Consider the following 27383-nt stretch of genomic DNA (forward strand, 5'->3'; position numbering starts at 1 on the left):
AGGCATTCATTCCATGGAGCACACAGCAACGTGCTTAAACATTCTACAAATAGACTAGGATTTCCCAAGGAACAAATTTCGAGTCATTGCATTTTTCAGTGTATTTTTAAATGGGCTTAAGATGAACTATCTTAAGTAGCATGTCAGGGATTTATTTTTCATAACTTACTTTTTTTTTTTTTTTTTTTTCCATTTTATTTATTTTTTCAGCGTAACAGTATTCATTCTTTTTTCACAACACCCAGTGCTCCATGCAAAACGTGCCCTCCCCATTACTTCTATTTGACTAATGCAAGAGCCATGGTGTAAACACGCAAGAGTAAAGGGGTTTCCAAAGGCTCTCAGTATATCAACTCTATCACCTGACAAAATATTAAGAATAAATGCATGCTTAATTTAATAGTAACTTATTTAGTGCCTGCTGTGGGTTTAACAACCTGTTAAATACCGAGAATAAATAAATAAATACACTAAATAAATAAATAAAAATAAATTAATTAATTAATTAATTAAATAAAATACACTACACGGTCTGTCCTCGAAGACCTTGCATTTATTTGTGTAATAAGAGAGCACTGAATAAGAATTGTTCAGAGTATCATATTCGGCCAAAGTAAATAACTGATTTAAAGTATTAAAAGGAAACTTAAAGTATTAAAAGGAAAGATCTGATAAAACTTGAATTTTGAAAAACTTCATTAAATACACAGTGAGCTAAGATGTCTTTGCACTGGGTGGTACTATGAAACCCCAGAATGGTGCTCTGCTATACAACCATCGAGGGCAGAAATAGGCAAGGTAGGGGTGTGTATAACTTAACCCCATTATCACTGTTAACTGACCCGGAAAACCCTTGGGCTTGTATGAGTTATAACAATAATGCAGAAAAGATTAAATCAGTAGGTACGTACTTCATCAAATTTGTTCAGGTTGTTGGAAAGGAGACTAACAAGTTGTCCAATACTTATTTTATCCAGAACACGGCTTGACAGCTTTAAAGTCTAAAGGGAAAATGGGAAGTTAGGTGATCATGACAAAGAGAAGACAAAGATATGAATAGTTGCCTCAAGGTAACCTAGTACACATATATGATACAATGAATGAGTTAATTTATATTTATATACATAAACTTATATAAATGAGTATATATTAATAGGGTGGTTAAGAGAAGGTCCACATATCTAGTTATGAAAATCTGGATTTTATTGAGGAGGTAGAATTTAAGATAGGTGTGGAATAGTGACTAGCATTTAGATAAGCACAGATGAAGGAATCAAAGCAGTTAATTTCAAAACACTATTAGAACAGATGACAGGGAAATTTCCATAGAGCTGGATTACACATGATTCAGTAACAGACTGTCTGTCTCAGGTGATTTTGAGTTCTCCAGAGGGCTTACCAGGGAGCTATGTGCAGAGTAAGCACTTCAGTAAATATTTGTTCATTTAATTATCTCTATCTTCTGGTCACAGGTAAATTCACAGGTAAAGATAATTTAGTTTGTATTTAGATTCATTATTTTCTTGTATTTCTTAATTTTTAATTGAGGTATAGTTGACATACAATCTGGTCTTAGTTTCAGGTGTACAACATAGTGATTTGACATTTATATATTTAGTTTCATTATTTAAAATATAATTTTGAATGTATCATAGCTGCAGACTTTAGAACAAAGCAAAACAGCATTGTGGGACAAAATCTGGGATACTATTAGAGTTAGTAGCTGCCTGCCATGTGGATGGAGCTGGTCAGATATGGAACCAGTTAACTTTAGGCTCACTTTAGGGACCCAACCACAGCCACATGAAGATTCAACTGCATTTTCTGGTGATGATGCCAAGGCAGGCCAATAAATGTGCCCAGAGGGGTAAATAAACCAGGTAATAACATAGAAAAAAGGACAGATAAAATAACTTCAAATCTTTCCTGAATGTGTTCTGGATCTGAAAGCACATATATTGGCTGTATTTGTGCTCAGTGTTATATATGGACTTATTTACAAACTAACCTGCTCCTTCTTTGATCTCTCCTCCCCATTAGCCCAGAGTACTTTATACCTCTCTCCTCCTATATAACACAATTTGCCTTTTATATTATTCCAGTGCTTTTCCACTCTAATATTTGGAAAATCCTCCACATCAAGGACTATGATTTACCCATTTCAGAAATTTTGAAGTTTTTTCACAATTCTCTATACTTTTTAGGTCTTGGTTTCTTAAAATATTTTATGCATAAAACAGGGATAATAGTTCCTACCATAGAGAGTTTTGGAGGAAATAAATGAAATAATACACCTAGCTCACTTAGAAGCTTGTAATGTACGTCATTAGCTATCACTTATTATGATGATAATAAGCACTTTTTATAAATATTTTTTAGACTGAATTGAACTACTTTTAATATTCATGCATGCAATTCTACCTCCCAAGTAATACCTGATAATTTATTCACTTACCTAAAATTTCTGGATCAAAATAAAATTTTTGTTGATATATTACATATGTTTTCCTGGTACTTGTGAACTGAGGAGATTGTAGCTGAGGTGATCTGATTAAACTGTGGACTCCATTTTTTTTCTTATGCCTCCATAAAAGGCTGTTTTGAACAATAAAGTATGACTATCAAGGTTTTACAGTACACTTGACCTTGCATTTATATTATGGAAGTGTTATGGGTTATTTGCTAGGTAATTTCAGATCAGTGTCCCTTATAAGCCAAGTATATAAAGTTTTCACATTGGGGGGAAGAAAAAGAAAAGAAGGGTAAAGCAATATTCAAATGATTCAACCAAAAGAGCTTTCTATAATGACTTGGTAGAGCCAAGCAGTCACACATAGTCTAGAAAACACATGTCACTGAAATGATCTTAAATTGTTTTTGTAAGATAGGTAGGTCTTAATCTGTATTCACCTAATTCAACCTTCAGCAACTTGGCCTTCTGACTGGAAAATGCATACAGAAAAGCAGAAAAAGATCTTAGGGTTGCCATGCATGTGTTGTTGCAAAAATTTTTAATTTTCAGAACTCACAGGATGACAAAAATCTAACTCAAAATAAAATAGTGGATGAGTATCACAACTAATTAAGGTAGATACTGTTAGTGCTTGGATTATCACTAACAACTGCATACTATACTCATTATCGAACATAATGATACATGGCATTTTACCACAAGATAATATTTTGTCAACAACTTTAATGCAGACAGTAAGTATTATTTTAATGGGGAGCCAAAAATTCCAAAAAATGATGACATGACTAGTTTTAAAAAATGAAATCCATAATACAGGCAGTTTATAGAAGATGATCAATAATTATTAGCTGAAATGAACTGAATTAATTACCAAGTAGAAACATTAATTACTGCTGCCATTTACTTCACAAGCATACAAAACTGACTTGTGTTTATCCCATATGTATATCAACATGATGTTTAAGACATTTAAACCACGGAGACTGTGCAAGAAAGCATTACCTTCTTATAAATCAAGCTAAACATAGCTATCCTCATCTGCATTCCAATACGATGAAGGCCAAAAATGGCTGGGTGCAGGAGCAGCGTCCTCATGACAAAGAGAAGGCATAAACCTATAGCTAGGTAAATCGCGATAGAGCGTTCTTCCTTGTTATCTGGATCGTAGGAAGCTATGATTCTTCCCAATAACAGAGGCTGGACCGATTTGGTGACCTCCTGAAAACAGGAAAAACAAAGAAATTAGATTTCATTTCCCTTTCATCAAATGGCCCCATAATTTCAACACAAGGATTCTCATTTTTAGAGGAGGACCTAAAACGGGACTACACAGAGGGCCACACGGTATGTAAAACACTTGACATTACTTTCAATATCTTTATGTTTTGAAATAAGGTTAGATTTTTGGTTCCAGCAAAAGTCATTTGGAGATGAGTTAACATATAGGGTATTTTGACTGAAAAGTGAATAGTAACCATAGAGCAAAGCTGTGGTTTCTGGAATGGTGTGTTCATTACTAATGACCTACATAATAACAATCTACATAGCACTACTGTAGCTACAAAGCAGGGTTTATGAAATATTTTCAGTTGATTATCATGACACACATGAGATATTTGGGCAGTTGAGCTGTACACAGAGTTTTTAGAATTAGAAATGTACAGTTGTACCTAAGTGTTCTTCCTCTTGAGTAATTTGAACTACACTCCCTGCCACTGTCTAGCCAGTATATTTTTCCCATAACCTGCCATCTCTTTCACAACAGACCTACTTGGTAAGTGGTTATTCAGCTGCAGTTTTTAACAAAATAAGCAAAATATGTCTTAATCTGATTCAGGCATCTATTTTACTATGTCAGTACTGAATTAGTTTCATCTTGCCTCAACCAAAAGATGACATAATCTCTTTGAACAGTAATGGCTATTCCACAAAGACATCAGTAGTGCTACTCTGGGAGGGTTCATATTCATAGAAAAAAATGTAGTTTATTTTTGGTAGAGAAAAATGTCAATATTATAGGATCATCTGCAAATAGCAAACCAACATAAATCTCACCACAACATGGAACTGTCAACATTCAAGGACAAAGTCAGCACTCCAACCCTCCCCTCAATAGTATTTTCCCTAATCTGTTTGAAGCAGCATGTTCTCTAGTATTTACAATGGAACCACTTACAGATAACATCTGATTTTTTTTTTTTTAAAGAAGGAAAACGATGGTAACAAGCTTGATCTCTGAAACAGAGTCTTTTACAAAAATCATCCCTATAAACGACTAGGAATAACAAAGTCCTCTATTCTTGAAATGTGAAAGCTTCATATACTTCGTGGTTTGGACTATTCTGGGACTAAAGAAATTTCCCAATTTGCCACCAAATAGAATAGTGGAAGCCGACTGAACCTCAAATGTCGTAAGGACTAACATAAATTTATTTGAAAATTTGATTACATTTCATTATATTGTTTATTACGTGTTTATTGTTTTTATTATTACATATTTATTACATATTTTATGACACAAACCAAGATGAAATTCACTTAATGTTTCACTTAGATAATAGAAGCCTGCATATCTATTTTTAAGCTACTGCAACAGTGAAATTCAGAGTCATGAAACCCAAGTTCCTATCTATATTACCTATACTATCTATGTCACCTTAATCTCTTCCTTTCTCTGGACATTTTCCCCACTGATAAACCAAGTGGGGGCAAGGTGATCTTGAAGGTCCCCTCCAGTGCTAACATCTCTGTTTATATGATCTGAGTCTGAGGAGTCACCTGACAGAGGCTAGAGATTCCTTTGGCAATTTTGCTGGTCCGTATCTTGCCACCGCCATAGGCAGCATCTACTCAGGGGGATGCAGGTCAGAACAGTGTGAGTTCAGAAGACTATTTGGGTAGAGAGAGTCAAGTTAGATACACAAGTGATTGCTTTCCTGGTGGGAATAATCTTGAGTCTCAATTCAGATCAGCCTCCCAGAGAAAATTTAAGAAGACTGAAAAGACCTGCTGGGAGCCATATCTGGTCTTCCATAAGGATCCTCCATACCAAAGCTCAAATCACTATAGATGAGTCTAAATCCTTTCATTATTCTGTTCTACCCGCATACCTTGGACAGGGCCAGATGCTTCTAGAAAAAGGGAAGTCTGTCTGATACTCAGATCATGAAAGAAAATTCAGGTGAAAAGAGAAACTTTGTTCAGGCTTGCAATTACAAGGCTACTTTAAAAAATACATTTCTAAGTCCAAAGCACAGTTGTTTCTTCTGATAAAGGTACACAATTAGTTGAAGAACTTCTAAAGTTACATGATTTTCTATGGTGTGTGGTCAGCAAAATCATCACCATCATCATCATCATCATCTCAACTTGTTTTAAATATATTTTATGTCTATCTCAGCAATACTAGAAATTATTTGAGAAATATTAAGAAGTTAAGATTTCTCAATATTGAGAAATTAATAGAGTACTAATAGACTATAGAGGAATCTATGATTATCTCAAGAAACAACTGTAAAGAGTCAATCAAAACTGGCATTGATACATTCTAAATACACTTGAATATAAAAGTGTTACATTAACATAAGAAAGAAATTCTCCCTCAAGACAACAATCAGCACCTAATTAAATAATACTAATAAAGTAAGTAATAAAACTCTAGAAGCATTACCTTTAGGTTTAGGCAAACACAAACAATAGAAATACTGGTTATTAGAACAATTAAACATTTTTCCAGAACTTTTAGCTGATACAACTCAAGAGAAATGATCGATGTATGATTATCATAAAGAAGTGAAAATTAGAGCGCCTGGGTGGCTCAGTTCAGTTGAGTGACTGCCTTCGGCTCAGGTCATGATCCTTGAGTACCAGGTTCGAGTCCCGCATCAAGCTTCCAGCTCCATGGTGAGTCTGTTTCTCCCTCTGACCTTCTCCCCTCTCATGCTCTCTCTCACATAAATAAATAAAATCTTTTTAAAAAGTGAAAATTATTATTATCAACATAGAATATGACTATCCATACAACAAATTTATGTGAATCAAGAGTATAATGGGTAGAAGTTTAAAAAAATAATTATACTAAGAAAATAAGTTCCTTTATACCAAGCATAATATTAAATAAGGATCTCATTAATATAACAATTGATATAATTTAATAAGAGACATTATAAATACCAAATATATATATGCGTATATATATACAAATATATATATATATCTTAAATGTATTTTCCAAACATTACTAAGACATAAAGTCTTAAATAAAAATCTGAAGGACTTAAAAATTATCCACAAAGAAAAACTGAACACGATGAAAATTCCATTCTCATCCAAGTTAATTTGTAAGACTAACACAGTCTTCACCAGAATTTCAAGTAGATTCTTTGGAACTGAAATTTGAGCACCAAACTAGTAGGGACAGTTTGTTTTGGTTTCTACAACAATCTCAACATGATGCATAAAATCTAACACAAAATATCCACTCAGTGATTATTTGTTGAATCAATGGAAAAGGGATTCCAAATTCCATTTGAAAAAATGAGAAACTAATCAAAAAGAGGAGGGGTGCCTGGGTGGCTCAGTGTGTTAAGCCTCTGCCTTCAGCTCAGGTCCTGTTCTCAGGGTCCTGGGATCGAGCCCCGCATGGGGGTCTCTGCTCAGCAGGGAGCCTACTTCCTCCTGTCTCTCTGCCTGCCTCTCTGCCTACTTGTGATCTCTCTTTCTCTGTCAAATAAATAAAATCTTAAAAAAAAAAACAAAACATTTGAGGAATAAGAAAAATGTGAAAGGGTTTACACTACTGCATATGAAGTTATATTATACAGCTGTTACAAAACGTGTCATGACAAAGAAATAGAGAGATTTATCTGTGAACAGGTCCAAGTACATGTAAAAATTTTACATAGGATATGGCATTTTAATTCAGTGGAGAAGGTCTAGATTATGCAATAAATGATGAAGAAACTGGACACTCATTTTTTAAATTAGATTTCTATCTCAAACATACACCAAAATAAATCCCAAATGGATTAGATATTTACATGTAGAAACATAAATATTTGGGTAGGAAGGACTTTTAAAAACATCTGATGACAAAAGCAGAGAACAAAGGAAAAAGTTTATAGATTTGGGAGCAAATTTTTAAAAACCAAATCTTCTAATTGTTAAGATAAAAGGTAAAAACTTACTAGAAACAAATGGTAGGCTGGGGAAATTAGTTTCTCATATGTCAAAAAGAAAAAGACAAGTACTAAAATAGACAAAAAACACAAAATGTCAGTTGTGTGTACAAAAAGAAATACAAATGCTTGATATATGAAAACTGTTTAAACTCACTGGACACCAAAAATCATGCAAGTAAAAATAATAACATACTCTTTCTCACTGATCAATTTAGAAATATTTTTTAACTGATAATACCTACTATTGGTGAGGACTGAATTTGCACACTTTAATAGCAAGAAAGTAAATTAGTATATCTTTTGATTTGCAATTTGAAAATCTGCAAATCTGCTAAAATTAGGTTTTAAAGGGATGTGTATTGAAGGACTGTTTTGTTTTTTGTTCTTTTTAAAGATTTTATTTTATTTATTTATTTGACAGAGAGCTATCACAAGTAGGTGGAGAGGTAGGCAGAGAGAGAGAGGAGGAAGCAGGCTCCCTGCTGAGCAGAGGACCCTGAGATCATGACCTGAGCCAAAGGCAGAGGCTTAACCCACTGAGCCACCCAGTCCCCCTGAAGGACTGTTTTTAATTATGAAAAATTAGAGGCAATATAAATATTTAACAATGGGGAACTGATAAATTATGGCACAGCCACATGAGCCATTAAACATTAAGGTGACTAGGTAGAAAAGCAGCTAATGACAGGAAACACATTAAGAAGAGAAGCAGATTTATAACATATTATATAAAGCAATGATCGCCCTCCCTTTATTAAGTATATATTCCCATGGGAAAAAAAATGGATAGACATAAATCTATCAGTAATTATCTCATTGCTTTCATAATCATAAAAAGTACTTAAAAGAATAATAAAATTTTGGAAAGAAAATTGCACATAACTTACTGATAATAAATGGTAAAAAGAAAACATGCACACAAAAACATTTCTAAAAGAAAGTAAACAGGGGTGCCTGGGTGGCTCAGTGGTTTAGGCCGCTGCCTTCCGCTCGGGTAATGATCTCAGGGTTCTGGGATCAAGTCCCAAGTCCAGCTCTCTGCTCTGAAGGGAGCCTGCTTCCCTCTCACTCTCTCTGCCTGCCTCTCTGCCTACTTGTGATCTCTCTCTGTCAAATAAATAAATAAAATCTTTGAAAAAAAAAATAAAAGAAAGTAAACACACATGCAGGTATACGCCTATATGTTTTCATTAGATACAAAGAGCACTGGCTTATATACCAAAGCAAATGCTTCAGATTTTGCTTTTGACACGATAAACAAGAGTGTCAAGTTTTTGTTTATCTTGATACACTAGAGTCTGATGGTAATTTTTGGCTTTATACTAAGTGCTAAAGGAAGAATTTGTCCATATTTGGCATAGAAAATAACACCTATTCCCTGCCTCAATTGTTTGTAGTTTTTATAAAACTGTATACCATACCAAGACTAGAATCTCAAAAAATATTAAGATTCTGTCTACCTCTGAATCGTGTTTTTAAAGATTTTTTTTTATTTTTATGTATTTATTTGGCAGCCAGAGATCACAAGTATGCAGGGAGGCAGACAGAGAGAGAGGAGGAAGCAGGCTCTCCATGGAGCAGAAAGCCTGATGCGGGGCTCGATCCCAGGCCCCTGGGATCATGACCTGAGCTGAAGGCAGAGGCTTCAACCCACTGAGCCACCCAGGCACCCCTGAATCGTGTTTTTAGATTCAATGCTTAACACAAAATGTTTTGCTTTTGCTATTTTCCTTTTAGGGTTTATTGATTCTTTAACTTTTCAGCAACATCCTCACTAGAAAGCTAAGCTATATTCTTCATATTTTATAGGAAAAAGTTTTTGGATTTGTTGAATAGTAGGGATAATAGGTTTAAGCCAGAAAATGCAATAATGGAAGATGCATTAAAATATTAATTTTAATTTCTGAAATAAAGCTTAGAATATAGCTATCATTTTTAAACATTAGCAAAACATATTTCTGTGCCTTATAAACATCATATGGGTGCTTTAAGATTGCTTGCAGCATTTAGAGGGAAATGCAAATGACATGAGTATCCATGCAGGTAGGTATATATTCTATTTAGTAATAGCTATCATTTACAAAGCACTTGCTATGTACTGCAATCTATTCAAGCTTGAAAAACTCACCCAGTGTCACACAGCTACCAAGTGGTAAAGCTAGGCTTTGAACTAACCATTTGATTCCAAAGCCTTCCTCTTATTCATAACCATAAATTGAAATGGAAAAGTTATAACATGAACTGTTTCTCTCTCAACTGACCATTAATGCAAGGATTATGATTAGTTCAACATCCATTCAGCAAATCATGTTATAAGTTTAGATCACTGTGATTTAAGATAAATGCCACTTCTCTAGAACCCATAGCATGGACACATAATTTAAAAGGTTGAAGAGATCACAGAAGTTATACACTTTACTACAGCCCTTTTCACCATATAGTCAAGGAAACTGAGATCCAGGCAAGTCCTTGGATTTGTCCTAAGATCGTAAAACAAACTTGTGGCAACAAGACACGAGCACACCCAAGAGGAGTTAAGGGGGAAAAAAAATCCCTCTTTTGAAAGAAAATACATACTTGAGTGCATCCCATATATATTATTTTATTTCAACATATCTTATTCACTAGTCACTATTGGATAGTGGTTAACTATAAGAGCTAAAAAATGCAGCATACTCCCACCAGGAAAGGGAGGCCTGGATGCCCTCATAATCAGCGTAAGTTTAAAAAAATATGATCACAAAAAATTCCTAATTTACAATTCAATTTTGTTCCAAAATTCTACAGGAATGAACAGGAGATGCACTTTGTCTTAGATACGGTATTCTACTGGACATGGTATTGGATTCCCAGCTTCAAGGTGGGATGCTGTGGTGCCACAGTTGGTTAAGACCCCAACTCTTGGTTTCGGCTCAGGTCCTGATCTCAGTGTCATGAGACTGAGCTCCATGTCAAGGCTCCATGCTCAGTATAGAGTATGCCTGAGATTCTCTCTCCCTCTCCCTCTGGCCCTCACTCCTGTTCTCTCTCTCTCCCTCCCCCTCAAATAAAAAGATAAATCTTTAATATGTATATTAAAGTTTGAGAAGCATTGCTCTTCTGTCATTAAGAGTTAATATTCATTTTTATATGTTTTTAAATTTTTCCATATTATCATTAAGAAAAAAATCAAACTAACCCTAAAAAGTTATCTCAAAGTGGGCCACCCAAAGCCTCCCTTAGATTCAAGCAAAAGTCAGATGCATTCAGTGATAATGGTGCTTGTCTACCTGAATCAGAATCACCAGGGGACCTTGACAAGGATACTAGTATCCCAGGGCCCAAATGAATTAAATCATATTATCTGGGGTGGCACTGCTGGATACTTTAAAGAGTGATATAAAAATTCCTTATATTTCAAAGAAATCCAAACCCCAAGAACTTCAAACTCTTCTTATCACAGGAACTGAGAGAAAGTGTAGATTGTCTTCATTCAGGTAGAGAGCACAAGGAAGTGTGATTTAGAGATGGGGTTCTAGTAGGGAGTAGAAATAGGATATAGGGCCAGTTTAAGGAATATGGCAGGCAAGTCACTGCTGGGATTAGAGAGGGAGCTACAGATGGGGAGAGGTAGGGATGGGAAGGAAGATGAGAAAGGGGTCCTACCTAGTAGGCATCTACAAGAAGGAGATTTGCTGGAGATAGCTGTCCTTAAGTAGACAATCATGTGAAAGGGACATAAGTCAAAGCCTAAACCGGGGTCTGTGTGCAGAATTCCCCAAACACTCTCCTTTCCTTATCAGTAGGCTTGTATTCAAATCCCCATTCAATGTCTTTGTCAAACCATAAGGGACAAAGATCTTCTGCAATATAGACCGCGGACTTGAGAACTCTAGTCATTTTAGTACTAGACCTTCTCCTTTACGTCCTTAACCTTCTTGGGGTTTAATGAGTAAAAGGAGTTTGACCCAAACTGCCCTGACATGCGTCTCATCTTGATAATGGAAATATGCCCAGAGCTGCCTAGGACCCAAGAAAGAATAACCATCTTCTCTCAGTAATCTGCTTACAGAACTCCCTGCACTTGGCTTGCCTCTCAAGATCCTTAATTGACTTCTCATGCTCAGCTTTTCAAGAGCCAGTCTCCTAATTTCTCTTCTATGCTATGAGTCTTAAATGTGAAAGATGTTTTATCTGGCTGCTGAGTCAGATGGAGAAAAAAAACAAGCACAGAGCTAATGAAGAGAGGCCATAGCTAATATGATTTAAAATTATACCCACTCTTACAAAGAGACAAGCTCCTTTATGATGGCATTTCCTTTTTGTTTTTTAACCTTTCACAGTTGAGAGCAAATTTCATAGTATTTTTTCTCTCAGTCCTGAAACCAACCAAGTGCTCCTTACATCACAACTGCCCTTATTCAGAGGGACTAAGGATGTATAGGACATTTTGAAAGCATGTCCACCTTTTACCAAGAGTGGTGTTACAGCAATTTCAAGAATCTTTGGTTATCTCATGGACTTTAAACAATTATCAAGATGATATACACAGAGAAGAAAAAAAGGAATGGTCAAAGAGAATACCATTAATACTAAAGCATTGGTGTAAGTTGTTTAAAAAGACATTTTCTCCCTTTCTTTACTCCTGGAAGTAACAAAAAGTATGGAGTCCTGAGATGAGGCACCCTGAAAAGCTCCATTGGTCTTATTGACCACATGGTTATATAAATTCTTTAAGACTTAAGTGTTCAAGATTTTCACTACTTGAAACTTCACAGACTCAGTGAGGCCTTTTCTCTGGGATGAGGGTGAGAAATCTCCAGTCTCGCCACACCTGTACCATGACCAATGTAAATTTTCCTCTCCATGCCCACCATACTTGTTTCAGCTGCTTTTCCCATCCACCTCTCTTCTCACCAATATTCTGTTGGTTATCAATAGAAGGTGAGCTAGCAGAAGTAAACTATGGTCTTTCAAACATGTGGATGGTTCCAGACCTATAACCCAGAGCTCAGGGTAGCTGGAGAGTGCCTCATCCCCCAACACCACCCACGGGAAAAGCTTTCAGAATCCTTTTGCTGGGATATGTTGAAGACTTGAGAAGTTTAAGAATGAGTCCTTCTCCATACCCACTCCATTCTCCCTTAATTTTGTTTATAAGTTTGACCCTAGCACTACTGGTCCTTGGGTGGATTTCACACAGTTCCTTCTGGAGCATAAGCAAGGGAGAAGATTCTCTTTAGTCCCCATCCTATTTCCTACTGTGAACTTTCTGCAGATTTGCTCCCAAGAGGACCCTGGAAGAATCCTCAATCTTTCAGCTTCTGTTAACCTGGGTCTCCTGAGAAGATGCAAAGAAAACTCAGCAGACCAAAAACTGGTTACCAGAGACACCATTCTGTTGAGTAGCTAAATATAATCATTACAAATATAATGATATCACAATTATAATCTGCTATTGCAGAAGGTTCATAGACTTTGCAGCTAAAGAGACTTATCACTCAAATTTACCATATGTGTGACTCTGGGAAGTTTCATAATTTCCCTGAGTTTCAATTTCCTTTTCTGTATATCAAGGATAATAATAGGGATAATAATATCTGTTCTATGGAGTTACTAGAAGAATTAAATAAAACAATCTGCATAAAGGGCTTAATGCTGAACTTGGAATAGATTAGGTACAATAAACATTAAACTCAATAAATATTAAACTGTATTCATCGTGGTTTTGTACACATGACAAAAAAAATCGATAAGTATGCTCATGTATTATCTTAACTTTCACATTTACTGAGTGTTTTTGATTGCATGAATCTTTGATGCTGCTGGATAAATTATTTCAGAAGCCAGGCATAAAAGGTGCTTGATCATGAGGCCTCTCTTCCTGCTTCTATTCGGTAGTGCTTATGTTAATCAGTGGAAGTAGCTCGTGATGGAGACCATGACTGAGAACTGTCAGTCCCACCACCGTCTCAGTTATGACATAACAATTGTTGGAAGTGTTATTCACATCAATCCAACAATAACTTATTGAGAATGTTACATTCTTATGTATGACCAGAGTGAATTGTATTGCCATACACTGACTCAAATGTATACAGTGTAATCATTAAAACAACAATAAAAGATTTTTTAATTAAGTCAAATAGAGCCAGATGCTGTAGATAAAACTATTTCCCAAAGTTCTGAGTGCTCTCACAGAGAAAAATCACCTCTAAGACGTCTTAAAAGATAATTAGTTCTTGAGCTACCTTACTCATATTTACAAACAAAATATTTTCACCACCAAACTGTTGCAGGTTTCTATAGGAATAGAGAGGAAGAAAGATAGATATATAGGTAGGTAGGTAGGTAGTTGTACGTAGATGTGGGTGGGTGGGGGTGGGTGGGAGGGTGGATGGATGGATGGATGGATGACAGATAATTTCAAAAGCCAGAAGGATGTTTCCAGGTGATTTTCAGGAGCATTACAGAACATTCTGGACCTAAATGTGATCATCTTTGTTGGGATAAATTTTTAAATGCATTTTTCTTGTTATATACAAAACTACAAATTCTTAAAAACATATAACTGGAATGACATCTTTTTGGGAGACTTGATGGCACTTCTAATTCTCCAATGCATGAAGACCAATATGAATACTTGTGAATCCAGATGGTACTTTTACCAATGCAAATATTATACACAGCCTTTACTTAAAGACTAAACCAGTTTTCAATCCATCATTGCCCTTTATAGGTTATAACTAACGATGTGAATTGATGCTCTGGTGATATAAAAAATAATAGATCCAAGTCAAATTTAACAGACGCTGGGAAACATCCCAGACTGCATTTAAACACCAGAAAGCCTGGGGCTTTCAGGCACAGAACTCTCTTCTCACTGATGGAGACATAGAAGACTGAGAAAACATATTGCAGTAGCACCTCACTGCCAAATTTTAAATTTTTGCTATTTTCCCTTAAAACTCAGTATGCAGATATGATTTCAAAATATTACAGATATTCATATAGATAACTGGCTAAACTTGACTTCATTCTTCTCTTAATATTTTATCTTAAAATTCTACTGTCAAATACAGAAAAATAAAAGCACTAGCAATTTGACATTCTAGTAAGATAACATGATTTGGGATCATAACAGAAAATAAACCTCTTCAAAAAAATTTATTTTACTGAAACCATTATTTGTTTATTTATTTATTTACCTACTTTAAAGTAGATTGCCACCTGCATTCCAGGACACCTTAGGGCATTTTTACTTGTCTTTACTAGAGTTTTAGTGGTTTCTTTGTATTTGGAGTTGAATTAGTCCTTTTAGCTGAACATGAGGTTATCCTTGTCATAAAAGTGAATACAAGTCCTGGGTGGCTCAGTGGGTTTAGCCTCTGCTTTTGGCTCGGGTCATGATCCCAGGGTCCTGGGATCCAGCCCCACATCGGGTTCTCTGCTCAGCGGGGTGCCTGCTTCCCCTCCCCCGCCGCCTGCCTCTCTGCCTACTGTGATCTCTATCAAATAAATAAATTTTTTTTAAAAAATGAATATAAGTCCTTTAGATTAATAAAATCATAATAATGAATACATTATTATGAATAAAATCATAATAATGAATACATTATTATGAATAAAATCATAATAATGAATAATGAATACAATAATGAATAAACTTTATCCATAATAAATTTACAAATGAGATCCTTACCCCTAAATATAATATGATTCCATAGAACATAAATCTCCAGAAAAAGCATCGCCGAAGGGCATTAATGAGTTTGGGGTTTTTCTTTGATGCCAGTTCTCTGTCCCATTCTCTGCAAAAGAATGAAAAACAGGACCACTAAGTTGCATGTACAAATATTTGAGTTGTTCTATTTCCCTTAACATAGTTTTAGTCTCAGAAAAACATCCAAGGAGATTAACCCAAGTGACTGGAGAGACAAAAACACCTTGTGGAGACCTTCCAACACCAACAGTCAGTCAGGTATCTTGCAGAATTTGATGTTTCTCCATATATCAATTTTCAGGGAGTTGACTCCATGACAAGGTCAGATTTTATGTATTAAAAGAAGATTCTTGCTTAAGAGTAATGCAATAGGTGGGCAAACAAAGTACGACTCTTACAAATATACATTACTGTGCTTGGGACAAAGTGAAAAATAAGCAAAAATTTAACCTTTTCCCCCTTACCTTTTGATTTGTACTTGTTTAGAACTTTAGTAGATTTTACAAAATTTAACAGCCAAAAAAAAAAAAAAAAAAAAAAACTTCAACGTAAAAAGCCAGGTAGATTTTTCTGTTATTTAACATTAGAAAAACTTGTCTAAATGGCTGTTATTAAATGTAGGAGTATGAAACAAATACTGTCAAACTTCATTTTCAACTATTAAAGTCATTTATTAGAGTAAAAGTCTTTAGAAATTAGAATTTAGAACAGAATTTCCAGTAGGAAAAGATACCACATAGTCTGAAAGAATTGTAGTATCAAATAAGTTTTCTTTTAAAAACTGAAAGTTAAAAAAAAAAACAACTGAAAGTTCATCAATGAATTATATTTACATTATAGCCAGTTCTGTTAATGAAAGCTCTTTCTCTTCCCAAATGGTTAAAATATATCTCTAAATGTTATCCTAGCCTTCATTACTAAACTGTACAGAGATGAAAATTTCACGGGCGAAATTTTCAAGTGAATAACAAGTGAAGGTTTTGCATTTCATTAAGAGCTATGTCCATCACTATTCCTCTATGATTATCAGAAGTGGTTTTAACTTACACCAAAGGAAGAACACATAAGTGGGATGTGACGACAACATGGCTGTCTCTGTGCATGGACTCTGGCTGCCCCAAGAAGCTTACTGTCTACAATGCCTAATCAGCCTCTCCCATCTATCTACCTCTTCACTCTTTTACTAATACACAGGACTTGTTCCCATCCATATCATTCAATGACTCACAACAGGGTAAGTAGCTAAGTATAGAGTCAGATTCAACCTCTCTTTTAAAGGAAGAATGAGTCATATGAGAAAGTCAGGAAAGAGAGGTGGTACATACACCAAAGAAATGGCTTCAATGTGGGAAGAAGTAGTCAACTCATGTCACGTAGGAAAGAGGCCAATTTATTTGACATTAAGGGACCTCGGGTGACCCTGGTCAATTTCATTTTAGCAATACAGAAGACATGGAAACCATATTTCTAGGAACTGAGGTATAAAGGAAAGGTGAAGAAGTGGAGAGATCAGGAGAGCAGAGAAATAATAGCTATGAAACAAGGGGGAAAAATAAAGATTGAGGCAGCAACCTGAGGGAAAGACCAGGTGGGAGAATTTATTTTAATGGGTAGGATTTGAACAATGGATAGCTTGAGAGAGGGAATGAGCAGGGAAGAGGAATTGATGTGGTTTCAGCAGCACCGTGAGGGACCCAGTAAGAATCCCAAACACTGAGAGTTAAATTACAAAGGAAGAAGCTCTATACTTAGCAGTTTTGTAGCTTTTCATGGAACAGATGAGCAGATTGCAGGAAGGGGTGATGTAAAGTGTTTAATAACACAAACAGAGCGCAATGGGCCAGTGGGCCTCAACAATGTGGTGACTACCAAGGACCTTTGTCCCCCCAAGGCAGTTATGATATGGGAGGCAAGGGTCACTTCTAAGGATGCAGAGGTACAAAGTACTAGAAATGGTATGTCAGTCTTCCAAAATGTTTCAATAAATTCTAAATAATAATTTTATTTTTTTAATTTTTATTATAATAAAAATAATTGAAGAAAAGAAGTGCATAGGGTTAAAACAGATACAAAATAAAGACAAAAGTAAGAAAGACAGAACTTACGGACTTATGCTGGCACAGCATGGTTGAATTATAAAAATAGGTATATTTTTAATTGAATAGATATGGGAGATATAATAAAAACAGGAGAAAAAAGTCTTAGGCCAGATTATCCTACAAATCCAGGTATCTTTTATTTGGCCATAAATAAAAGTTTATCTGGAGTACACAGTCTTTTATTAACCTACCCCTTCTCTGATTAAACTTTTCCTCAGCATCCATTCAGAACTTAGGTATTCAATATCTACTGTTTTATTGTGAACTTGCTGATATACCTACAATGTATTATATTTATATATCTTATCTCTGTAACAATATTACAGGCTTTACATAATGCTAGTCATTTCACATTCAATTATCATTCAGTCAACAAATATTTATTGAACATCTACTATATGCCAGACCCTATTCTAAACCCAACCAAACCAAACCAACCAACATATCCTTCCTTTCATGGCATTTCCACACACTAAGTCCTCGATAACAGAAATTGGTCCTTAATCTTGGAAATATGAATCTATTATTCCCACTAGCCTAATTCTTTGAATAAAATCAAGAAAAATAAGACTGAATGTCTTACTTTGCCTTGAAAATATTTTTTAAAGGAAAATGAGTTGACTGAAAATAAGGTAAACAAATTACAAGTCTTAACTTTTTTTTTGTTTTAATTTTGGGTCATTTAGTAGCTACTTTTTCTTTTTCTTTTGTTTCTTCCCCCCCCCCCCTTTGGTCTAAGGAGTGAGTGTGTGACCCTAGAGTCTCTGGGATTTTTCCCATTTGGCCAAGGAGAAAGGTCTCTTTTCCCTGTGGTTTGTAGAGAAATGAGCAGAGTTGTAAGGATCCACTGCACAGAGGAATCCGAAAGAATAAACCCACACAAGCAAATGCCACCAAGTGGCATCAGAATCTCTGGTTCCACTGAGTCTCTAAGGCCAGTTCTCTGCCTACGCCCCTCACACAGGTAGGCTTTAGAGCCAACAAATTCCTTCTATTTACTTAAGCTAGTTATTGGATTCTATCACTGGCAATCAAAAGGCTTCTAACCAATACCTAGAAAAGGGAACTCTGAGAACCTGTCTACAATGGGAAGCACCGAATCTGAGGAGGAGATAAGTGCAGATCTGTGTTAGAATCGTGGCACTGTCAGGCTTAGATGGAAAATTTCATCACCTTTCTGAGTCTCAGTTTGCTCTCTGCAAGAAGGAGACAGCAATGCTTTCTTCCAAGAGCTGAGAGGAAATACTATACCTATCATTTAATATGTACTCAAAAATATGAAATATTATATTTGTTTATATCCAATAGCCATTACCTTAAGATTTGCAAGTATATGTATTCATATTCACAGATTATGATTTTGGAGGCAAACATACACAATTTGCTTCATAAAGATGCTACTTCAGTCTTTACAATATCCATTCATGTGCTTTAAAGACAAGTAACTTCTCAGAATTATTTCAGAGAAAAAGTCATTTACCAGGAAAATGGTTAATCCTTCAAACTTTCATTGTTTAATTTTTAATTGATCAACACTTCAGCAAGAAATTAAGATGCTCCTATTTTGAAGACACCATTTTGAGATTTAAGCCATCTAATAAGTTAGTGCTCCATCATCTAGAGTATTAATAATATCAATAATTAACAGTGTTAATTCCTCCCTTCAACTAATGAACATTGTGCATGAACATACCTTTCCAATTTTTCAGACAGATTGTCAGCAGAATCAGCAGAAGGGATCTGGTATATGTCTGATAATTCTAGGCGCTGTCTATATCCTTTCGTCAAAATTGGTCTGGTCCAGCTAAAACAAAGAGATGGGATAGATGTAAATATTCACTTGATTTGGTCTCCAATATAGACTTGGAATTTGACACTGTTTTAAATCTTCTGCCAGATGGGAAATGGTTTATGCATAAATATGAGAATACACAATCCAACGTATAAAAAATACCAGTGTGTCATCTCTTATAGGACACATCTGTATAAAACACCAATACCTCTGAACTAATGGGACTGAGAGAAAGTATCAGAATGATAGTAGACTCCTTCCCAGAGGAAAAAACAAGCCACTACACATTCTATATTAAAAGTAGTCTTACAAACAAACAAATAAACACTACCCCAGGGACACCTGGGTGGCTCAGTTGGTTAAGCATCTGACTCTTGGTTTTGGCTCAGGTCTGTTCTCATGGTCCTGAGATCAAGCCCCGAATCAGGTGCTGCACTCAGCATGGAATCTGTTTGAGTTTCACTCTCCCTCTCCCTGCACCCCTCCCCACTGAACTCTTTCTCAAATAAATAATCCTTTTTTGTAAAAAAAAAAAAAAAAAAAAAAAAAAACTGCCCCAAATAACAAGATACTAGGAGTTTATAAGGGCTGAAGTCCAGTCTCTATCATTTTAAATATAAAGTGATCTACGAATGATGACAGAATGGACCCTCAATCAATATCCTTACACAATGTTGTTCTTGTAGTACATGGTCCTCAGCAACAAGTTATTTATTAAATGAACTGACTATAGCTGAAGGATTAATGAATAGTTTGTACTGGTTTGTTAACCTAATTATCACTCCTGAATCATTACTTGAGGGTGGGGATCATGACTTTACGTTCTGTCTCCTCATTCCACAGCAGCTACAATACACTTGCCCTCTATACCTCTAATAAAGAACAATTTATGATGGAAACTAGTGAAGCTAGTATGGTCAATAATGAGACAGGATACCCCGGTTCTTTTCTTTCAGTTATTTTTAAGTATATTGTTTCTAACTAGTATGGATAAGACAAAACAATCTCCAAAGAGATAAAGAGCCTAGACACAGGAAGACTAAAAGCTGGCAGACTGCAGGGAGTGGGGCGGTACTCAGGCAAATCTTCAACCAGGCCTTCTCCAAGAGAAAAAAAAGGGACTTAAGTCATTTCCCAATTTCTGTGGTGTAAATACTCCCACTGTGACCAATTTCAAACTACCAAATGTGAAGTCATTGAACATAAAGTTTGGAAGAGATACACAGTTGCATATTATAATATAGTTAAGTTCACCTTTCAGCTACAGTGAAGGTAAATAACCTCAATGGCATAGATAATAGTAAAATATCAAATTAAGCAGTAACAATTTTTGAGTTTTTATTACATTTGTTTTAATATAGTTTAAGTGTAAGTTTATATCACCTAATGTTTAATATTTGTTGTACTTAACAATGAGCTCACAGACTTCCTGAAAATTTAACAATCTGCTCAGCCAGAAAAGGCCAACGGCAGAAGATCATGACTACCAGATAGTTGAAAGACTTGAGACAAGGGTAATGGCATTGAAGACAGAAAGGAAGGGATCTAAAGGATCTAGTAAAAAGAAAAATATACTCCATCTATTAACAAATATTGCATGTTCAGTATGTTTGAGATTATTGAAATATACCAAATTTACAAGTAAACAGAATTTTACTATCTATAAATTCCAAATACCATAAGACATGAGCAGGAAATTAAAAAATAAATCTTTTCATCTCTTTAGAAAATATATAAACACACATCTTTTGGTCCATATCTAAGATGTGATGATCATTCCCATGAATGAGTTTCAAGCTCATTTTAAAGTAATACAATTTGTTGGCTGCATCTATAAAAAGCTTCCTGTATAATTTGTGCCCATTTTAATATGTATATCACACTTTGATATCTAGGTTTGATTATCAGAGTTCCATAGCCCAGCATCATCAAACCAAACATATTCAGTAGTATTAAAACCCAAGTTAGCCATTTACAATTATTAATAAAATTTGGTGTTTCCTGATAGGTTTACCACGGTAAACCCATATTTGTATTCTGAAATAGAAACTTGGCTTAAAGTGAATTATGAGAACTAAAATCAATTGACTTCAGGCTGCCTAGCAATCTCCAGACTTACCCTAGAGAAAACAAAAATGTATCCTGTTAGGTTAAACTGAAAACAATGAATGAAATTTCTGCTCCAATGAGTTCTCCATGCCTCCCTCAAGCCAATCTTAGAAATAAAAAACAAAGACAAAACAAAAAATTCCCCAGATATCTACACCTTTAGACACTTTATGAAATATTAGTCACTGTAAAACTCCAGCCGCCAGTCCTTTTGAATAATCCAGAGTAGGTTAAACATACTTGGATAGAATTTCGGAATGCCTGGTCAGGATTGCTACTTCCATATTTCTTTCTTTGGGAATCAATGAACGTCAGGTGGTTCATGAAGCAAAGCAGATATGCCTGGAATAACCAAAAGCAATAAACCCTGTTCCTTCTCTTCTTCAAATTTGCTCCCACCATCTTTTCCTCTCATCGCTAATTAATTTTATCCTTCTTCATTCATAATCCGTTAGTATATAGTGACAATGGGCTTAAAAATGGTCTTAGAAATTGTGTCAGTTTCCAAAATTCTGGCTATTTCTAACAAAACTAGCTAATATTTACATATGGGGTAACAGATATCCCTAAGGTATACAGTTCTTTATAACTTAAAAGTGTGAAAGTAATTTTGAAAAAAAAAAAAGGGGGGGCCCTAGTACCCAGGATACACTGTTCTATGCACTTAACTCTATGAGGCTTCAGGTTCTATTGAGGAAAGATATTATCACTTCATTTTTAAAAAACACACATAGAAGAAATTTTTTTTTATTTCATTTCTTAGGATAATACTTCCAATTTTTGCACAGAGTGACTTATAATTTCTCTTTTTTTAAGATTTTATTTATTTATTTGACAGAGAGAGAGAGACAGCGAGAGAGGGAACACAAGCAGGAGGAGTGGGAGGAGAGGCAGGCTTCCCGCTGGGCAGGGAGCCAGATGTGGGGCTTGATCCCAGGACCTGGAATCATGATCTGAGCCAAAGGCAGACACTTAACAACTGAGCTACCCAGGTGCCCCTAGAGTGACTTGTAATTTCTTAAAATGAAAATAATTTTTCAATCATAGCCACTATTAAAGCCTTGGTTTTCACAAAACCTATCTCCCTAAAACCACGTATTTAGAGCTCATAATCATTTTTCCACTTGACATTTGGCTTTATTAATCCAACAGAGACATCTGACATCTTCATGTGCTAGAATTTAAGATTAAGGTCAGGTGTTAGACCTTTTCAGCTCAAAATGATTTTGTCTCTATAAAACCATCATGTTTCCACAGTATTTCACTTTACATTTTAACTGGCCAAATGAAATAAAAGAGCAAATTCAACAAACACTGGTTCCATGACACTTCTTGCAAATACTGACAAATCGATATACTCAAAGACTAATAGCCTTTTTCCTTTTTGCATGAAATAATTAATACTTGAGGAATTAAGTAGAAATTACTCTAAAATATTTTGTGTAGACAAATTTAAATATACCAGAGATTTTCTCATCATCTGACTTATTTACCATGAGTTTGAACTAGCTCAAATAATCTGAATAGCCCTAACTGAAAGGAATGCTAAATTCAATGCAGACGGAAGATGGGGATTCACTTGAACACACTGTAATAATAAATCTCAAATTTCTGCAGCAAAGCACTATCATTTTGCTTTGGTTTTTTGTGGGGGAGGGATAGTTGCTTCTTTTGTTCCTTTGTTTTTGTTTTTTGATAAATGGCTATGATGGGAAGAATTGATTTGAGACCAGAAGTCATTCTCATTTTTATAAGGATTTAAAGAAAAAAGTCATAGAAATAATACTTCAGAGGCGCCTGGGTGGCTCAGGTGTTAGTGTCTGCCTTTGGCTCAGGTCGTGGTCCTGGGGTCCTAGGATCAGCCCTGCACTGGGCTCCCTGCTCAGCGAGAGTCTGCTTCTCCCTCTCCTTCTGCCCTGCTTGTGTTCCCTCTCTCGCTGTCTCTCTCTGTCAAATAAATAAGTGAAATCTTAAAAAAAAAAAAAAAAAGAAAAGAAAGAAATAATACTTCAAATGTCACAGTTGTTTTATCAACTTAGATTCAACATTATCTCATAGTCAGATGTATTATTCTCAGTGAATTTTAGTGAAAATAACGCTTGAGATAGTAGTGATATTTGGCTGTCAAAAGTCCTTTGTAAATCTTGAAGGCTTCAAGGGGGCACCCCAAAGTTAAAGCTCTGGGGTGCAGGTCAGGTCAGGGAGTCAGTCTCTGATTCTGGACATGTTTAAGCAGTGTTTGCTGCTTATCCATAAAATGGTGAATTTATAAGTAATAGTAACTTGAGCAGCTCAAAAACCTTTAGGAAGAACATGCTTTGCTAAAGATCAGCCATTTTTGCATTTGAGAGTTAATTATTTATGAGGATCTAATTTTATCAGGAAAACTGTATTAAGTTCTTTTTCTTTCTCTAGATGAGTGAAAAGTATAGTAAGTGTAGTCAATGAATTTCAGACAGTCTGGAAATATAATTAATTGCTGCTTAAAAAAAGACAATGGACCAAATCTGAAAATCTTCTGGAAGTCCAGAATTTATAGCCATACAGACATCCTAATATAAACTAACTTAACTTCATGCCTAAAGAATCCAAACATTAAATAGAAAAATCTATCTGCCCATTTTATAAGATGCTTCTAAATATATTAGGAATGTATGCATATAAGGAAATGTCTGAAAGGATATTTTCTTTTTTGGTTATCTATATTCTCCAGTGTTTAACTATAAGCATGTGTAACTTTGGAAATAAGGAAGTTCTTTTTAATTAAAGAAGAAACATATAGTTATAATCCATTACTTTAATTAAAGAAGAAACATATAGTTATAATCCATTACTTGTAATGGCTATCCAACATAAACTTTCTAGTAAAATGTGTTTGTTTGCTTTTAATTTTTATTTATTTGAGAGAGAGAAAGTAAGCACAGGCAGGGGAGTCAGAGAGAGAAGCAGGTAGTCGGATACCCACTGAGCAGGTAGTCTAATAGCAGGGCTCAATCCCAGGACCCCGTGATCACAGCCTGAGCCGAAGGCAGACTCTTAACTGACTGAGCCACCCAGGCTCCCCTCTAGTCAAGGTGTTCTAACTCCATGATTCTTACATAATGTTCACTATCAGTGCTAATTTCTCACAAAATAACTTTTTTCCCCTGATACAATTGTCTGAGGTACTACCTCAACATGAAGACTACAAAATACCAGTCACTTGACTCCTACTATAAATCTGTTACTGAAGAAACTGAATTTGTGATTTTAAGAAAAAAAGACCACTCCAGGTTCTGACCCTGTCTCTAGCATTTTTTAGTCACATGATCTTGGAAAATGTTCTGGATCTCTCAGCTGCAGCTCCTGATGGAAAGAACAACTACTATGATTACTTTACCTGGTTTTCAAGGAGGCCAAATGCAATGTTGTCTGTAAAGCAGTACAAATGTACCTTTGTAAGCAATTCTTCATGTAAGAAAATGCTTGGCTTCAGTTTAATTCTCAGAGCGCTAGAGTTTATTATTACTAACAGCTAACATTAATAGAGTTTTACCACAGCCCTGAAAAATGCTAGGGATTTCTCCACAACAATTAATAAGTCCCTCCACAACAATTCATAAGTCCTAACAGTATCTCCCTCTGACAGATAAGTAACTGAGCCTGAGGGAGCTTAAATAATTTGCCCACAGCAGAGTTAGAATTAAAAAATAAGACTGTGATACAAAGTGTATCTTGTATCAAATGTGCCATATTAGCACCAATTTTTTAAAAAGCATATACTTAGATATAACACCAAAAGCACAAGCAACAGTAGAAAAAAATAGATAAATGACATCATAAAAATTAAACACTTTTATGCTTTAAAGGACACTGTCAAGAAAGTGGGAAAATAACCCAAAGAATGGGAGAAAATTTTTGCAAATCATACATGTGATAAAGAGTTATATCTCGAGTATTTAAGGGCTCTCATAATAATAAGACAACTCAATTTAGTCGGGGGCAAAGGATCTGAACAGATATTTCTCCCAAAAATGCAAACGAAAGGATATTCAAAAACTCATTAGCCATTGGGGACATGTAAATCAAAACCACAATGAGATACCATCTTAAACCAGCTCGGATGGTTATTATAAAAAAGAGGTAATAATAAGTGTCCAAAAAGACGTGGAAAAACTAGAACCTTCATCTTCTGTGGTGGGAATGTAAAATGATGTAAGCACTTTGCAAAAATAACTTTAAAATGGCCTTTGAGGCATGTCCTCAAAATATGAAACATAAAGTTTCCCTATGATCCAGCAATTCTAGTTGCTGGTACATGCCCAAGAGAGATGAAAACAGATGTCTGTGCCAAAACTTGAACACGAATGCTCACAGCAGCATTTTTTGTAATAAGCAAAAAAGTAGAAATAATCCAGATATCAACTGCTGAATGGATAAATGGGTATTCCTACAAATAGAATATTACTCAGTGATAAAAAAAGAATGATGTACTGACACATAGTACAGCATTGGGTGTATCTTGAGAACATCACACTAAGTGAAAGAAGTCAGTCATAAAAAGTGCATGGTTCATGCATATGAAATGCCCAGAATCATCAGTCTACAGAGATAGAAAGCAAATCAGCAGCTGTCTAGGATGGGGTAGAGGATAGGGAATGCCTGCTTACAGATATGGAGTCATGAAAGTATTCTAAAAAAAATTTTTTTTAAAGACTTTATTACTTATTTGAGAAAGAGGGAGAGCACAGACAGAGGATGAGAGGAAGAAGCTGACTCCCCACCGAACAGAGCCCCCGATGAGGGACTCAATCCCAGGACCCTGAGACTGTGACCCAAGCCAAAGGCAGATGCTTGACCAACTGAGCCACCCAGGCCCTGAAAGCATTCTAAAACTGATAGAGATAGTTTCACTATCTGCCAAAACCATGGAATTGAGTATTTTAAAATGGGTAAATGGTTTGCCATGTGAATTATATCTCAATAAAGCTGGTATTAAGACAAATAGCGGGGCACCTGGGTGGCTCAGTGGGTTAAAGCCTCTGCCTTCAGCTCAGGTCATGATCTCAGGGTCCTGGGATCGAGCCCCGCATTGGGTTCTCTGCTCAGCGGGGAGCCTGCTTCCCTTCCTCTCTCTCTGCCCGCCTCTCTGCCTACTTGTGATCTCTGTCTGTCAAATAAATAATAAAATAAAAAAAAATCTTAAAAAAAAAAAAGACAGTCTTTTTTCCATTGAATATTTTTTCCTGTTTTGTCGAAGATTATTTGACCATAGAGTTGAGGGTCCATATCTGGGCTCTCCACTCTGTTCCACTGGTCTATGTGTCTGTTTTTATGCCAGTACCACGCTGTCTTGGTGATCACAGCTTTGTAGTAAAGCTTGAAATCGGGTAACGTGATGCCACCAGTTTTGTTTTTGTTTTTCAACATTTCCTTAGCAATTCGGGGTCTCTTCTGACTCCATACAAATTTTAGGATTATTTGCTCCAGCTCTTTGAAAAATATCGGTGGAATTTTGATCGGAATGGCATTAAAAGTATAGATTGCTCTAGGCAGTATAGACATTTTAACAATGTTTATTCTTCCAATCCAAGAGCATGGAACAGTCTTCCATCTTTTTGTGTCTTCTTCAATTTCTTTCATGAGTGTTCTGTAGTTCCTCGAGTACAGGTCCTTTACTTCTTTGGTTAGGTTTATGCCCAGGTATCTTATGGTTCTTGGTGCTATAGTAAATGGAATCGATTCTCTAATTTCCCTTTCTGTATTTTCATTGTTAGTGTATAAGAAAGCCACTGATTTCTGTACATTGACTTTGTATCCTGCACGTTACTGAATTGCTGTATGAGTTCTAGTAGTTTGGGGGTGGAGTCTTTGGGGTTTTCCATATAAAGAATCATGTCATCTGCGAAGAGAGAGAGTTTGACTTCTTCCTTGCCAATTTGGATACCTTTTATTTCTCTTTGTTGTCTGATTGCCGTTGCTAGAACTTCTAATACTATGTTGAACAAGAGTGGTGAGAGTGGGTATCCTTGTCGTGTTCCTGATCTCA

General features: G+C 35.6%; 1 protein-coding gene across 1 annotated transcript in view; it reads right to left on the reverse strand.

Moving 5' to 3' along the window:
* The window catches only part of CFTR (CF transmembrane conductance regulator), a 171218-nt gene that overhangs the window by 118164 nt on the left and 25671 nt on the right, over window positions 1–27383 (reverse strand). The window contains exons 2-5 of the mRNA XM_046021027.1: window positions 19148–19258; window positions 15335–15443; window positions 3476–3691; window positions 912–1001 (exon numbers count right to left, since the gene is read on the reverse strand). Coding sequence (XP_045876983.1) covers window positions 912–1001; window positions 3476–3691; window positions 15335–15443; window positions 19148–19258 — 526 coding nt within the window. The remainder of the gene's footprint in view (window positions 1–911; window positions 1002–3475; window positions 3692–15334; window positions 15444–19147; window positions 19259–27383) is intronic.

The sequence above is a fragment of the Meles meles genome, chromosome 10, assembly GCF_922984935.1.
Source record: "Meles meles chromosome 10, mMelMel3.1 paternal haplotype, whole genome shotgun sequence".
In the NCBI taxonomy this organism is placed as follows: Eukaryota; Metazoa; Chordata; class Mammalia; order Carnivora; family Mustelidae; genus Meles; species Meles meles.